This window comes from Egretta garzetta, unplaced genomic scaffold (genome assembly GCF_000687185.1).
Source record: "Egretta garzetta isolate BGI_Z169 unplaced genomic scaffold, ASM68718v1 scaffold56, whole genome shotgun sequence".
Lineage (NCBI taxonomy): Eukaryota > Metazoa > Chordata > Aves > Pelecaniformes > Ardeidae > Egretta > Egretta garzetta.
The window spans coordinates 7323675-7339419 of record NW_009260182.1 but is presented as its reverse complement, the minus strand read 5'-3'; the positions used below and the strand labels follow the sequence as shown (position 1 = coordinate 7339419).

The window sequence follows — 15745 nt, the reverse complement described above, 5'->3', positions numbered from 1 at the left end:
CAGATCAAACATGTATCAAACCATGAAATGCTGATTATGTTGGCCCATAGTGAAAATACATATGATGGTCCTGAAAAGCATATGCTCGTTTTCTGACTGTTTTTTATTTAGTGCATATTACAGATGCATCTGTGGTGTATTAAATTCAAATATAGACCGTATTTAAGAGCATAGAAAGTAAAAGGAATACAGACAGTCAAAATTTTTAAGGTATGGTCCAAGAGGGTTTTTTTGAGCTCTTCAGGGAGCTCTAAACTTAGTAGTAACTGCTAACAAGCGTTGCTGTCCCGGGAGCAGCACTGAGCTCTCATGCTCTCAGGGTGCAAGCATGCTCTGCACAGGGCCAGCTCTGCTATCTCTGTCTCTACTAATCTGCAGCTTAGATAGACACTTATGTGTCATACCCCGGTTTCTTCGGCCAGCTTAGTTAGTGTATGCTGTTCTTCAGCCAGAATGTTCTCACGCTGTGTCCCTTTTCCTGTCTTTTCACCTGGCCTAATAAATTGATTAATGTGCTGCATCTAGTGAGCTGCCAGGAGTCAAATGAAACTGTTAGTTGACTCTTGGCTCTTCTATGCATTTAATATGTTGTTACTTAATTCTTTCACCTTTCTGGGGGAGAAGTCGTCAAACATTTACATTCTGGAGAGCTTGCTGATAACTTTTTAAACAAAATACACTGTATCTCACCAGTCCCATTGGAATGTTCCTTCTTACAGGAAGGCGATGGATAAAGCAGATGTTCATTGGAGCCTTCCTTATTCCAGCAATGGTGTGTGGAACTGCCTTCTTCATTAACTTCATTGCCATCTATTATCATGCTTCAAGAGCTATACCCTTTGGAACCATGGTGAGTCATTTAATTGGAGAATTTTAACACCACTGTAGACACAGGAAAACTACCTTTTAGTCTAAATACAATTGTGAGCCATAGCTTTAGCTTCCTATTTAGAAATTTATTCTGGGAGGGTTTTAAGGTGCTTCCAGTATGATTCATTTTAATCACAGTAGCAACAGCTGCTGGATGCCAACAACAGTATTCTCTCTGCTTAAAATGGCACTTCTGCTTTGTATTCAAACTTCGTGTTATAACAACATGGGGAGTTAGCAACTTGAGTTTTCTTCTGGCGAAGGCAAACTGGTTATAAGCTAAAGTGCAATACAAAAGGATTCCAAGTGAAAGCTATTTCCAAAGCATTGCAGTCAAGCATAAAAAAAAAAAAAAAAAAAGATCAGCCAAAACCATGAGATGAGATATCTTGAAGAGATCTGGCTTTATGAAAAAGAATCACAGTTTTCACTGTGGTCTTGTGTCTGTGTGTTTACCGTATCACTTGAAAAAACAGTGCTGGTTGGATTAATTTCTCATTTAATCATGATGACTTTTGTCAGGATCTTGTTTGTTGTCATGGCCCTTTCAAGTAACCTCAAATAACCCTTTGAATACAACGTAGGAAATAATCACTTGGTGCTTTGGCAGAATTTCTGTTTGGGCTTGCAAGGGGTATTACTTGAGAGCAGAATTTTTTTAAATATGTACCCTAACGTTGCCTTTTCTGATTTTATGCAGTAGCACTTTAAAATTATCTTGATACAGGAAGGCTTGTTTTCTTTTCAATATCTGTAGCAAATCTTGGGATTTAACCTTTTTTTTTTTTTATAGTTCCCTACTTTACACATCAGCTTTTGTGATATGTTAAATTGTTCAGTCTGTTCAGAGATGCTTGAATAGCCTTGGATTTCTTCTTAGCTTAAATCTACCACAAGATGAAGCTTAGTGTCACAAGTTCTCTTATAAATTGTATTATTTGGGATAATAAAATTCAGTATGTGACTGAAAATACTTCTTAAGAATACATCGTTAATGAATGAATGTGGTAGAAATCATAAATGGTAATAAAAAGAGGGACAATCCTCAGTTGCAGGTGAAGGCTTTCAATAATTTTCTACTGATGGAGGAGTCATTACTTTACATGTACATTGCTGGTTCTAGTCACCTCCTTATTAGTAGCATGTTCAATGCATGCCTAAATACCAACTATTTACATTGCATTGGTTGCTATAAAACCACTAAATATAATATCAAGCTAAACATGTTTATAAACTGTTCACTTAATTTTTCTGGTTTTTTTCTTCAAGAAATTAGACTAAAATTCTATCTTTAGATATGTTTATATCAGTCTGTCAGTGACCCTAAGGAATTATTGTATTGTTTTTTCTTTCCTAAGCTAGCAGCCATGTACAATACTGTCAGAAAAGTTTACAACATTGATCTTTGATATGTGGAAAGAGGCTCTGTTTTACTGCTGAGCAAGCATTTATGATACTACATTTCTCCCTTGTATTCCCATTTGGAGGTCAGCAGTGCTGAGGGAAGGGAATTCCACTTGTGCTGAAGTTTGTCTTGTAAATCTGTTCAGCTGATTTGTATTTTAAGATCATGGAAACATGTACATGCGAAAGCAAATGGGAATATAAATCTTCAGGGGTCACTTAATCAGGATGTTAGGACTCTTTATACACAGTGATTTTAATGATCTCAGGGTTTTATGAACGTGTTTGAATCGTTATGACTGCGGCAATAAAACTTCAGTGGAGTTAGCAGACTTTTAGTAGGAGCAGGTTATGAATCGGAAACTTCATCAGAATAAGCAACGCTCTAATGACTTGAAATCAACTAATGAAGCTGGTTTGTAGAAGGAAATGAAAATTGTTTGAAATTACCATGTTATGCTTCAGGTTGAAGTCCCTGGGAAGCCCTCTGGCTTTATGGATAAGATACTTCTGTGTCTTTCCACCTTTGTTTTCAATGTAGAGAAGCTTCCAGAATTCTCTAGTGCAAACTTGCTGCTGCTGCTTTCTTGGGGAAATAAAACCTCTGCCATCTAAACATACCAGAACACAGAAAGTAGTTCCTTTACCCTGGCATGTCTTGAAACCACTCTCCTTGATTTAAATTGCTGGCAAGAATTACCACCTCTTCTTGACAACTGTAAATCTGGAAAAAGCAGAAACTGAGTTGCTGAAAGAAGTGTCTGAGCTAAAAGGTTGCTAAGAGACTATGGTTCAATATGACATCCTGTGCTTTGCCTGTTCTGCGTTGCGACTTCCCAGTGAACCTCTAGGTACTCTCCTCTCTGTGACTTAAGTCCTCCCTCCAGACAGATTTGTCTATGGAATGTAGGCAAGGGGAGCTGATCATGTCAAAGCCAAGGCATCCAAGCTAACGCACAGTTGCTACATCTTTGATCTACCTGGTATCTGCTCTTCCACATTTTGTCTTGAAATGCTCAAATTGATTGAGCTCTTCAGGACTTTCATACACCTCGCTGTCATTGCAGTCTGTTTTGAACTTCAAAGCTTTGTTCACCTTGTGTATGTCATTCCTGATGTCTGGGATCTCCTCAAAGATGTGGTAGGGACTGGGAAGATCCAAACCTTGTTTCTGAAATAATTCTTCAGTCTTGGGACTCTGCCTTCAGTGCTTTTGGATTAACATGCAAGCCATCTACCTATACTGTGACAAACCTTCTGTAGTGAAATACACCTTGAGCCTGAACAAAGGCTTGATCTCTTCCCTGGGATATCATTCAGCTGCCCTTCTCTTCAAAGTGCAATAAAGTATGTGACAGATTTTATTCAAATGAGGGAGCTTTTTAAAACTTAATGGTTTAAAGCATTCAACTCCCTAAGTATATGGAGGAAATATAAAAGTCTGGGTTTTTTCTTTCATCTCTTTGCCTTTATAGAAATGCAGTGCATATTGTTCAATTCTTCGTTCTTTTAGAGCCCAAATTTGATTTTTTGAGGTATTTTGTTTATTATATCCTATTACTGATGAACATAGGGTTCTTCTGAAGGTGTTGTACGCCTTGACTTACCTTCTGTTGATTTTTGTCTATCTTTTCAGTGTATTTATCAATCATCTTTCTTTTTTGTTGTGTTTGAATTATATGCAAAAAATGGAGCATGGAGCAATTAAAAAGAATTTTAAATAATGTCAAGTTACCTCTCCATATACACTTAGGACTGTGGTGGTAGTTCTGTGCAGGAATACTTACTAAGTAATGCAGAATTTCTACAGCGAATAACATGACTGAATTTGAAGGGACCATCTTAATTCTGGCATTTCGTAAGTTGTGACTGCTTACGTTTTTCTGTGTGTTATATATAATTTAAAGATTTCCATTAAGGCTACTATGACTAATGTAATATTCTGACTGCAGAATCCATGCAGCTTCTATTAAACTGTTTAAGATGTACCATTTTTGTTTTGTTTGAGCAGTAGGCTCCTGCGTGGCTGCCGTTTCCAGTATGCATTTTTAATGATTTAATTAAATAAGGTTACGCACACTGAATTTCTCTTGGGATCAAGATCCTAGTGTTTGCATCTTTTATACCTTGTTTAAACTAGAAAAAAGTGTTTCCTCCAACAGATAGCTTAATCCAGGCTGCAGCTATCCCTGACAGCTTTAAGTTGATATGAGTGTTGGCTGCCACTGAAAAAGGAGGACCTGGTAGCACCAAAGATTTTCATGCCTTGAGCCAGATAAGGAAATAAACGTGGCTAAAAATAGGAAAAAAAAAAAAAAAATCTAGTTGTATACATTCAGCAGGGTGCTTCCTTGGATTGCTTGAAAGTGACTGTGGAACCCTTGGTCAAAAATCTAATCTTTGCTGAAAATAGACACAGCTTCTGCTGAAATTTCCAACAGTACAATTTATTACCCAAAGCAGCACCCTAGATTAACAACTTAGTTGTAATAAAATTAATAACACTTTATTTTGAAGCCTTCTATTCTTTTCTTGTTCCATGTAACGTTTGAGCAGATGATGTGCACAGAACTGTTTCACTGTGCAGATTTGGTACCCTCTGTGTGGGGGGAGAGTCTCATGACTGAGAGTGCAGTTTTTGTAGCTGACAGGAAAGATCAAGCTGCTGCTTTGACAGTTAATTTTTATTGCTTTTCTCCCTTGTGCATTAAGCAGTCAAGGCACCACAGCCTGCCAGTAGCTGTTTAATATTAGATACGCTCATAAAAATTTTAATTATCACCTTTGAATGAAGTTTAATCTACAGTTGTCAGAAAATATGAAACACATGGCACTAGAACATAAATTATATCCCTCTTGACAATGTTTCCTTTCAAATAAGGAAAACGGAAAACTGAATCCTGCACGTTCAGTCAAGGGCAGTAGAATATTCTTTCCCCATCAAAACAAAATGCAGGCATGGTGAAAGAATGCAGGCATGGTGAGGTTGACAATCTCTTACTGGCAACTAAAATCTGCAAACTAAATCAGATGCTCGTTTATAAATAAGATATTTTGTACAACAAAAATGCAGCAGTCAAAGTGAAATAGGTATGTTTTAATGTACTGGCTTGGTAGAAAAACTCACGTAGTTTGTCTTCGGTAATATGGATTATGGAGAGCGTGTGTTTGTTTGCTTGATGGAAAACGGTTTGTAGATGTAGTAGATTTGCCTGTTTGCATTATTTGTGTTTTCTGAAGTGGTAGTTAAAACTGTTCTCTGAATTTCTCTTGGTTGATATTACAGTAATACTTCTCTTAAAAGGCTCACTAAGACCTAGCTTTCTCATCTCTCCGTCATGCAACAGCTATTATTGGGGTTTGTTTGGTTTTTTTTTTTCCACATTCAGGGAAGACTATTACTGCCAAGAATGAAGAAGAAAATTTTCAGCAAGCATCAGTCTGAGTAGGTAGGCCACCGTGGAGTCAGACAGTGAATTGAAAGGAAGAAAGAAGATGCTGCTGAGGTCAGCACAGTGTGTGCTGATTCTAACCAGCACCAGTTGTATTGGTCAACCTACTGAGACCAGCAGGTTGCTGTCACCAGGGTGGGGTTATCTCAGAAGACAGAATATTCACATGTTTATCAGCTTAGGCGGCTTATCAGAGGCAGGTAGAAGTGAGAGGCAATCCTGAACTTGCACTATGGTCCATACTTGCTTGCTTAGTTGGGCTTCCTTTGCACTGCAAAATCATCTCAGATTATTTTTAGACTCTTGAATGGCTCCAGGAAAAAAGGAAAAAGTACACTTCAGTTCCAGCTGTCTTCAGAACGCAGACAAGGTAGCTCATTGTTTAACAAAACATTGACTTTACCTAATGCTGCTTACTAGATTTCATGGAAGATGCTAGCTGCTCTGTCTGAAATCAGTTAGTTTTTCAGCCAGATGGTTAATAGAATGGAAAATGTTACAACAATATCAATCATGGCCTAACTGATCTGATAATGAAACCACAAACACTCAGATTTTCTGACGGATGCCAGTTACAAGCATACTGGGGACAGGTTAGCAGTACTTAATGAAGCCATTATTCAGGAAATCTTGGTGTGTCTCAGCTTGTTTTATGCAGATAAACATTCTAGATTTCAAAGCTGCTGCTGAGTCAGACAATTACAAGCTACTAAGTTTTGTTCCAGGTGAGCTTGGAACCTAAGGCTGTTCCTGGACAGTTTCTTTCCATACTAAAGCAGTGGATTCATTCTCTATGACTATCCCCAGTTAGAGTTGATTTCCAGGATCAAGAAACGAAGCTACAGACACCTTGGTAACTGCACTGTAAAAAACAGTTGTGGCTGGACGAGCAATACAGATGCCCTTTCACACTGCCTGTGACTGAGCTTCCTGTCTTGGCCGGATTTGAAAACTACCTGCCAGAGCACCATGGAGCTGCATGGTCAGGAGCCACCCATCACACCTGGGGGTCCTCGCGCAGGCAGGAGGCAGAGCAAGCTCTTCTTGGAAATGGAAATGGTTTCAATACGGTCATGTCGGAAATTCTTTGGATCCTGTCCAGGCCTTAATTCTTGAATGTCTCTTCTACCCACTGCACTTTCAAACAAACTGGGACTTTTTGGTCAGGATTTTAGTAAATGTAGGACTCAAGACGTTCTTCTTTGATCTTTTTGATACTTTTTGACATTTTTCTCTGAAAATTCTCATTCTTTTAGACTGAGCAGTTTTCAAGTGCAGAACCTGCATCCGTTAAGTGAGTTAGTTATATACTTCTCCTGTAACTTATTCTTAGGTGACCTCACTGTCCTACCTAAGACACTATGCTTGATCACCTGTGTTTTTTCCAGTCATGAAAGATAAATGGGAGATATTTAATATGTATTACTTGTGTAAAATCTGCTTTATTATTGACAAGTATAAATACTACTGAGCTTTTCCTTATTTACCATTGAAGCTTCATATTTTAGTGGCTTTTGATGTAATTTTTTAATAACCTCTCCTCAAAGATACACAAAACAGTCTGGACAGTGCTTCTGCTTGTTGACCACCTCTGGTGTACCCCTTCTGTGAAGTATGAAGGCTTGCTCCATCAAACTCGGGCAGTTTTCCATTCACATCTGGCCTAGGCTGGTAATGGTATGCAAGTCAGTAATAGAGGGATAACCAACTGACTTTTGTCAGATGTTGCCTTACACTCACATGGTTGACTTAATGAAAAATTTGTATTGAGCTAATGTAGTGCAGCTCCTCATCTCATGAAGCCAAGTGGTTCTTGCTTGTCAGCTGCTTGCAGTAGATTTCCATAGATACAACGTAGGTGAACAGCCTTTATCTGTCCTGGAGTAGCTGCTTCTTAAACAAGTCAGTGTGTGGCTCTTAGACCTGGTCCTCTGTCCATTGTTTTGGATTAATCTGCTGCCATGGACTTTGCATCATGGTGGGGTTGAAGGAGGAATATAACTTTTTTGTTCAGGAGGCACCAGAGTGTGCACAGAGCCTCAGGCAACAGTGCTTTTAGAAGGCGCTGTTCTCACGTTTGCATAGAGAAGGGCACAGAGTCAATATTCAAAACTATGGTTATTGCATTACATGCCACTGTTCTGTCTTTATTAATATCAAAAAGTTAAAAAACTGTCTAATGCTGATCCATTTTGTGCTAAAGAGTCAGGAGTAGAGAACGTCTTGCTAAAACACTTTAAATATTCCTGGTTTTGGAAGATAAAAATATGTTGCGTTCAAGGAATAGCAGAAGTAGAGCTACATATGTGTACTGGAAAAAAGATGATTCATGGTAAAATTTTAGGGAAGTTGTTCCACTGGAAAGAGCTGGAACATTGGCTTGATTTTGCTGCATTGTGCATCAGCCTAATTTCTATATGTAAGCAGGGCCGTCATGATTCTAAATTGTGTGTCTGCACACACCAGTGGTTACTTGCGTCTTTGGCAGTCTGTTTGTAATTACCTGGTTGGTGGATAGTGGAGAAAATTGAACCCAAAGTTTTGATTGCTAGCGTTCTGACATGGCTTTGCAATTCTTGTTTGGGTTTCTTTTTTGTATTGGATTAAAAATTTTGCACCCAGCAGTTTCAGTTTTGGATGCAACTGCCTAACTGCTAGATATTAACTCCCAGGGACAGCAGAAGCTGCAAAAGTTCAAGAGACACTGACAAAATTTTCTGTGATGAAGTACCATGAAGATTTCCATTTCCTTTCTTTACAGTCTATTGGGTATAATGATTCGATGAAACAAACTATAATGGTTCTGTTCTCTCAACTGATGCAAGAAAATATGCTTAATAATGTTTATTAGGAAGTTTCTCAGGAAATAAATACTCCTGTTTGATAAAACAGATGTATGTTGACTAATGCTTGATAACTAGGAGTATGATTCTACAGCAATAACTACTAAGGACTAATATATACGGAATGGGTTGGTTATCTTCTTTTTTTGTCTTATAACTGTTTTTTTAATTATTATTTTATTTTTTGCTTACAGGTGGCAGTGTGCTGCATTTGTTTCTTTGTCATTCTTCCATTGAACCTCGTTGGCACAATTCTTGGCCGAAATCTGTCAGGACAGCCTAATTTTCCATGTCGTGTCAATGCAGTGCCTCGTCCCATACCAGAGAAAAAATGGTAAAGACCAGCATGCATGTTAACTAGATGTATTCACTTCAGCACATTTTAAAATTACTTTTCAGATGTGATCATTAACATTTTTTCTAGAATAACTTTTTTTATTTACATTGGATTGTGTCTAGAAGTACACCTCTACTGATGTTTCCTTAATATGATTTTTCTGTTGAATAAAACCACCAAGTGCAGTTAATGGTTAATAGTTGTAGTAGATTTTACAGTCCTAGATTACTGATTCACATTTGGCCTGAAATGCTCTTCAGTATCTTATGTAAAAGGGATGGTCCCAACCAAGTTCTTGTCTGGGTATCTTGAAACTAAACCTTTCCTCTTTAGTTAATGCCTCTTACAGATATAGGATTGAATGTGCCTTGGAGACAGAACTGTTCTGTTTAATGGTCTCCATGTACAAGCTGAGACATATTTGCAGGGTGATGGTGGGGAGATGCTTGCAGTGCTGTTCCCAATTCTGCACTTTTGTTGATAGCACAGAGCCTAAGCCTAAAATACTCCAGGTATACAGTTTGAATTGCAAATAAACCTTTATTAATTTGGAAGTGAATATAAAGGAGTGGGTGCCTAGCCTCAAAAAGTAGACTTGGGTTTTTGGAAAATCATGAATGCAGTCACTTTTTCCTATTAATTCTGAGATAGAAGCAGCAAGCTATGGAAATGAAAATATCCTCAGAGGATTTTTTTTAATAGATTTTTCTTGCTTTCCCTGTTCAGAGGAATGGAACAGACAAAGCGAAGGGGGCACTGAAACGTGTACGCCTGTGATATTCAGGAAGTGCAGCACATTTAGTCTTTTTTTAGTGGTGGGTTATGCAGCTCAGATGCTAGGATTTGATTTATATTGTGACCTGTATCTTGGGAATCTGATGGATTTTTCTGGATCAGCGTGACAGATAAAAAGAAATAAGATACTTCTCTTGAAGATGATGAAATTGCACACCGTCAACTTAGACAAGTCTCCCTATAAATAATAAAAGAAGCTGCAAATTAAATCACTGGTTACTAGCTAGATTCAGCGTCATTGCAAGTACTACACAGAGGTCACCTTTAGTAAGTGACAGTATCATCCACAGGTAGCTGAGTATTCATTTTTGACCATAGGCTCATGACTCAGTATAGCATTAAAAATAGACACTGGTTCTTAATTATATAACCATTACCCTGCGAAATTATCTTTGTGCTTTTTGCTGTATTTGTAGCCATCAACAGCATTGAGTTTTCACTGTCTTCATTCAAGCTAGTGGATGTCACTGGGCTTGATTGCTTAGGCCCTTTTTGGGCAAGAGAGATTCTTTCTGTAGCCTTCAAGGCTGATTAGATGCCTAACCATATGCCTGTAGGTGATAGGCATGAGCTTCAGCTTTCCCCAAGAATAACTCCTAGCCATACACATGACATCTTTGCGGGAATCTTCTTCCTAATATGCTGGTGTGAGACAGAAATGTTCTTGTTAGCATGCCTTTTAAATAATTCTCTCTGCTGTATTATCTGGTTAAATGTCTTAATATATTTATAAATGAAAGATTAAAATTGTCCCTAAATTAATCTTAATATCTTTCAGGTTCATGGAACCAGCTGTTATTGTTTGCCTAGGTGGAATCCTCCCTTTTGGATCAATTTTTATTGAAATGTGAGTACATCAGCTATTTGCCAAGTTGATTAAAAGGTATAATAATTTAACTTTGATTACAATATCATCTGCATATTTTGCTTACTCTCTTCAGGTATTTCATTTTTACTTCATTCTGGGCTTACAAGATCTACTATGTTTATGGCTTTATGATGTTGGTTCTGGTTATCCTCTGCATTGTGACAGTTTGTGTGACTATCGTTTGTACGTATTTCCTGCTAAACGCAGAGGATTACAGGTGGTAAGTGTTGCATTATTTGCATAGTTAACCAGGCTGAGAGTTTTTTAGAAAAGTAATGCTTTTCAGTCTAGATGGGTCTTTTCAAAGTGTCCCATGTCCAAATTTTAGCTGTAGGGAATAAAAGCAGTTCTTGGATCCTTTCTGTACCAGATCTTTCTGTGTGTATGTGCATCTGTGCATGGATGCATGTATGTATGTGTTTTTAAAAAAAAAAAAAAAAAAAAAAGTCAAGGCACACAGGAGTATGAAGAAGGATCATCACTTGGTATCAGTTGTGGCTGTTGCCGTAGAAGCTTTTGTCACTTATGGCAGACAACATGTAGATTTCGTTAAGTGTGTAGAACCAGTACACTTTATTTTTCAGTGTAAGGTTTTAGTGCATTGTGCTGCTTCTTGGGAAGCCTTTTGCTTAGATATGTGATGGACATGTGTGTTTACTTTCAGGCAATGGACAAGCTTTCTTTCTGCGGCATCAACTGCGATTTATGTTTACATGTACTCCTTTTACTACTACTTTTTCAAGACAAAGTAAGTGGTAGTTTTCTTGCTTTAATATCAGATTACCATATTGCCAAATAAGTGTATTGAGAAGAATAGGGAAAAGCACCTACCATAAATTCCTGCCTTTCTTTTTCAGGATGTATGGCTTGTTTCAAACATCATTTTACTTTGGTTATATGGCAGTATTTAGCACAGCCTTGGGAATAATGTGTGGTAAGTTTCAAATATATTGACAGTTTTCTATCAGAATTTTTCAGATTGTCATGTTTCTGATTTTACCTCTGTGGTTTTGGCAGTGGAGTGTGTATGTCTGCAAGATCTGCTTAAAGCTTACAATCTTTAAAAAGAATCTTCAGGTTCTCTGCTTATACTTGATTCCTACCTATTATAGGAGATTTCTGTGGATTGTGTCTTCTGGTAGGAAGATAATTTATGTACTGTGCAGAGAATTTCACACTCGGTGCAAGCTTGAAAGACTCAATATTTGGCAAGAAATTCTGCAAACTAGATTCCAAATTAGGTTGAGTCCATGCTAGTATTTTGTTTTGGAGTTTTTACTGTTGACCCAAGAAAAGGAGCTAGGTATGCCCGTTGAGGCATCAGTGGTGTCGCAATACTGATGAGACTACCATCTGTATCTTGTGGCATGTATATATGAACAGAAAGGACTGACACTTGAGGGTAGCATTTGAGAAATAAGTGTTGGAATAGTCACAAATTAGGAGAGTGCAGAGTGCTTCTGTGTGCAGCTGGATTTCATTGCCTTTTTAAGATACTGTTTTGACAGATGTTCAGAAAAAAACCATAGTTCTCAGCATGCAGGCCATCTGACAAAGTCAAATATACTTGTTCACCTGTTAGCTTTATTTTTATCCTTTGCTTTATGACTTTAGGAAAGTGCTACTTGGTTCTTTTGCACTTTCCTATGATGTTACTTGCTTTTTATGTGTGATCTTTATTTAATACTCTCCTTCTTAGTAGTGAATGAATAGTCCTATAGATTCTAGTGGAAGGATTTCTTTGAGTTAGATATTTGAGACACATGATGGCTTACAGGAACTTTCTGTAAAGTACACATTTCTCGATATCCCAGGAGGATGGGTAATTTCACAATGCTTTATAAAAAAGCGAGGGAAATCATCTCTTAACTGCTGAGTACCTGTTCCCCTTTTCTCTCGTACAATCTGATCTTGCTTCATCAGGTTCTTGGCACATTACAAGACTTCCCTGCTGTTATGGTAGTCTTGCAGCCATTTTTTTCTTTAATAGGCTTATACTTTTCAGTTCTAATCTTTTCTTTTTAAAGTGCTCAGGCTGGTATTGATTAAAATGCCTATGATGCAGAAGCCAAGTTTGCCCACCAGTTTCTGTAATTAAAATGTTTTTTAAAACATGGAAAAGGAAGATAGTTGAATGCTTTCTTGTCATGGTAGGACACTACTTGAAGGAATATTAGAGTAGAATCCAAATTTATTCAAAATTAGGGAATACTTTATCACATCAAACTTTATTTCCACAGCTCTATTGAGATTTCTTTTTGTCTTTTTAACTGTGTTGGGAGAGAAGCTGTGCGATTCCTTTTTACTGAGAACTCCCATTTTCAGCATGTGGAGGGAAGAAAAAAAATCCCCTGTCAAAAAGCATTTGTCTAGGGAACTTGCTGCCATTGAGGTCTAACAAAGACATTTGTGTTAGAGAATTGTGCAGTGTGCATGCTACTGACTGTACGTCTCCTGTGAAAAGTGTGTAGGGCTGTGCTTTGGATGCTCATGCGAATGGGCGTGTTCAGTATCACACAGTTGGATATGAGACCAGCTAGTTAGGGTCCAAAGCAGCCACAGGGAAAAACTCTGTAGGCTTGTATCGTCCAATTCTGGTTTTAGTGCCCTTCACAATGCCTAGTGAACTCGAATCCCACATGTAGTTGGGATGCTTTGATCCACAAAGTCTGCTGCCCTCTGCAGAGCATCTGAGTTCTGGGACTGGACAGTAGGGAGCCCATGAGAACTACCAAACCTTTTGAGCTCCTCATGCTTCCCTCTTAGTGACAGAAAAGAATAAAACTTATTCCCCAACTCAGCGCATTAGGAGCTAGGTAGTGTAAAAAGGCCTCTTGCAATGCCACACTTCAGCATCCAAATAAATACTGTAAGTATGATTTTAAGCACAGATTTATTTTTTTTTTAAAAAAGCCCTTTAAAGTCACAACTGTGGTAAGTGCTAATTGGTTTGAAGTAGTAGATGGGAATTAATCTTATTCTGTTTGTGGCTGCTCTTCCTCACTATTTGGATTTTTCTCTTTATTTAAAAGCTTATTGTTCTGCTGAAATATGCTTGCAGTCTATTTCTGCTGAATCTATATAGGCCCTAACCAAGTTAAACACCTTATCAGATGATATTTATAATACATAAATAAAATAATTCTCTTTACTATGGATTTTTATTCAAATGAGCCAACTGTCCTCCATTTGTTTCAGAAGGACATTCTTTAGTCATCATTGTCTAGGGTTTCTCCCTCTCCACCCCATGTTTTATTCAATGCCTGTGAAGTAGCCTTGAGGCTTAACCCCTGCCTTGGGTATTGGCCATTCGTGGCCTTCATGGATAAGGCTCCTGTGATTCAGAATAGGTTATGATTTGTTTGTGGGGTTGAGAGTTTGTGGTCTCATGTGACTGTTACTCTCTACTCCTCCCCCTCACTTCCATCTCATGCACACGTTCTCTAAATCCCAAATAAAACACAGTTAGTGCTTTGTTCTCCCAAATCTCTATGATATCTGGCATCACATCAGTACAGAAACCCTCGAAGAACAAATTCTGGAATGTGTCTGAGTTTAGCAGCTACAGTGGGCATTGGATCTTTTGGCAGTGTCTGCTTTAACAGGCAAAACGTGATGAGCCTTAAAACAGGAGTCCAGTGCCATTTTTTTGTCCATTTACTGCATCAGACAGAAGATGAGTTTCTTGACAGGCTACAGAAAAATCTGCGTTTGCTCCCATATGACTCTGAGCTCATGTCACCTTCTCTGCACAGCCCATGCTTGAGCCTGTCAAAATGCTGTACCGGTCTCCCCTTGAACTGCCAGACCTTCTCTCTACTGCATCCTCAGCACGCTTAACGCTTGCAAGCAGCGACCTGATCTTGTGTGCACTGTATTTGTTTTAATCAAACTCTATTTTGTCCAAGTTAGCAATACAAATCCCTCATCTGCTGGCCAGTGGAATGGTTATCATGACATTTATACAGCTTGAATTGCTATGCAGCACAGAGGCTGACTTCACAGGCTCTTCACTGCTCCGATAGAATTGGAACCATGCATCGGGTTTGCTTTGTGCAGATTTCCTGAATAGATAGGAATGTTGGCCTTTTGGGGATAAGAACCCCAAAATTCTGGGTGAGTTTGATGGCTGACCTCATGAATTATCTGAGCAGTCCCCAGGATTTAGACAACTCTCCAGGTTCTGAATAAATCTGTGGTCAGCAATACTAGCTGCAGGTCTGTATGGCCTTCATTTCTAAAGGCAAAAAACCCTTTATATTTTTATTGAAAAATGAAGTTTTGGCAGAAATCTTGTAATGCTGGTTAGGCTTTTGTATTTAACCCATCTTATGCAAGTCTGGTGCATTCCAGATCACTGAAAATGTTTCATGCCTTGCTCTGGACTTTTCTTTCTTGCTTCATGGAGGCAAAAATATCTGTTTAGAGTCCCTTCTTTACTGAGCATCCAAGTGTTTGATGTTTGGAGTTCTTATCTGTACTGAGTTATAGGCCCTCGCTTCACTATCCTTTTCTTCCCATATTTTACGATGTGTTATTCTGGCAGTCTGACAGCAGTTCTCTCTAATTCTTGCTTGATTTTTCAACTTCACTTCTAACCTGAAAGTTAGCCAAATGGGCTTCCACAAGGCTGATTCACTTTCGTTTTGCTTGGAAGAGATGAAGGAGAAGCACTGGGGTATTCCCTGCAGATGTCCTAAGACAACAGTATTTTACTGAGCCTGGCAAACCTGAGGTCCTGGGTTTGACCAGGTAGGTTGCTGAATCTCCCTTCTCAGGAGAGGTCTTGGTCCAGTGCGTTTCTTTCACTTTTCTAGGTGTTCTTGGTCCTGCAGTATTTTGGGTTTAGCATAAACTGTTGTCCCTATCAAAAACTCAGTGACCTGTTCTTTTATTAGTGCTGTGACAATGCATACTCTGCTCATGACTCTTACTAATTTGAAAACCACAGGTTGCAATTTCCTTTAACTACTAACTGCTACTAGTTTAATCTCTTTGTACAGACCTCCTTGGAGTTTAAGACTCCTGGGATGGGGATCTATTATTATTTGTGCCTTGTGGGAAGGAAAAAGCCATCTGCCAATAAAACACTCATCCAGAAGGCATGTAACTTATAATAAAAACCCGCCCTCCCATCCACCTTCCCTGCCGAGTGGGTGATTGTATGTTTTTTACC

The 15745-nt window shown here is 38.5% G+C and overlaps 1 protein-coding gene across 1 annotated transcript in view; it reads left to right on the top strand.

The window, feature by feature from the left end:
• Window positions 1-15745, top strand: part of TM9SF3 (transmembrane 9 superfamily member 3) — a 46772-nt gene that overhangs the window by 30388 nt on the left and 639 nt on the right. The window contains exons 9-14 of the mRNA XM_009642023.2: window positions 720-850; window positions 8764-8903; window positions 10480-10548; window positions 10643-10789; window positions 11234-11317; window positions 11427-11503. Coding sequence (XP_009640318.1) covers window positions 720-850; window positions 8764-8903; window positions 10480-10548; window positions 10643-10789; window positions 11234-11317; window positions 11427-11503 — 648 coding nt within the window. The remainder of the gene's footprint in view (window positions 1-719; window positions 851-8763; window positions 8904-10479; window positions 10549-10642; window positions 10790-11233; window positions 11318-11426; window positions 11504-15745) is intronic.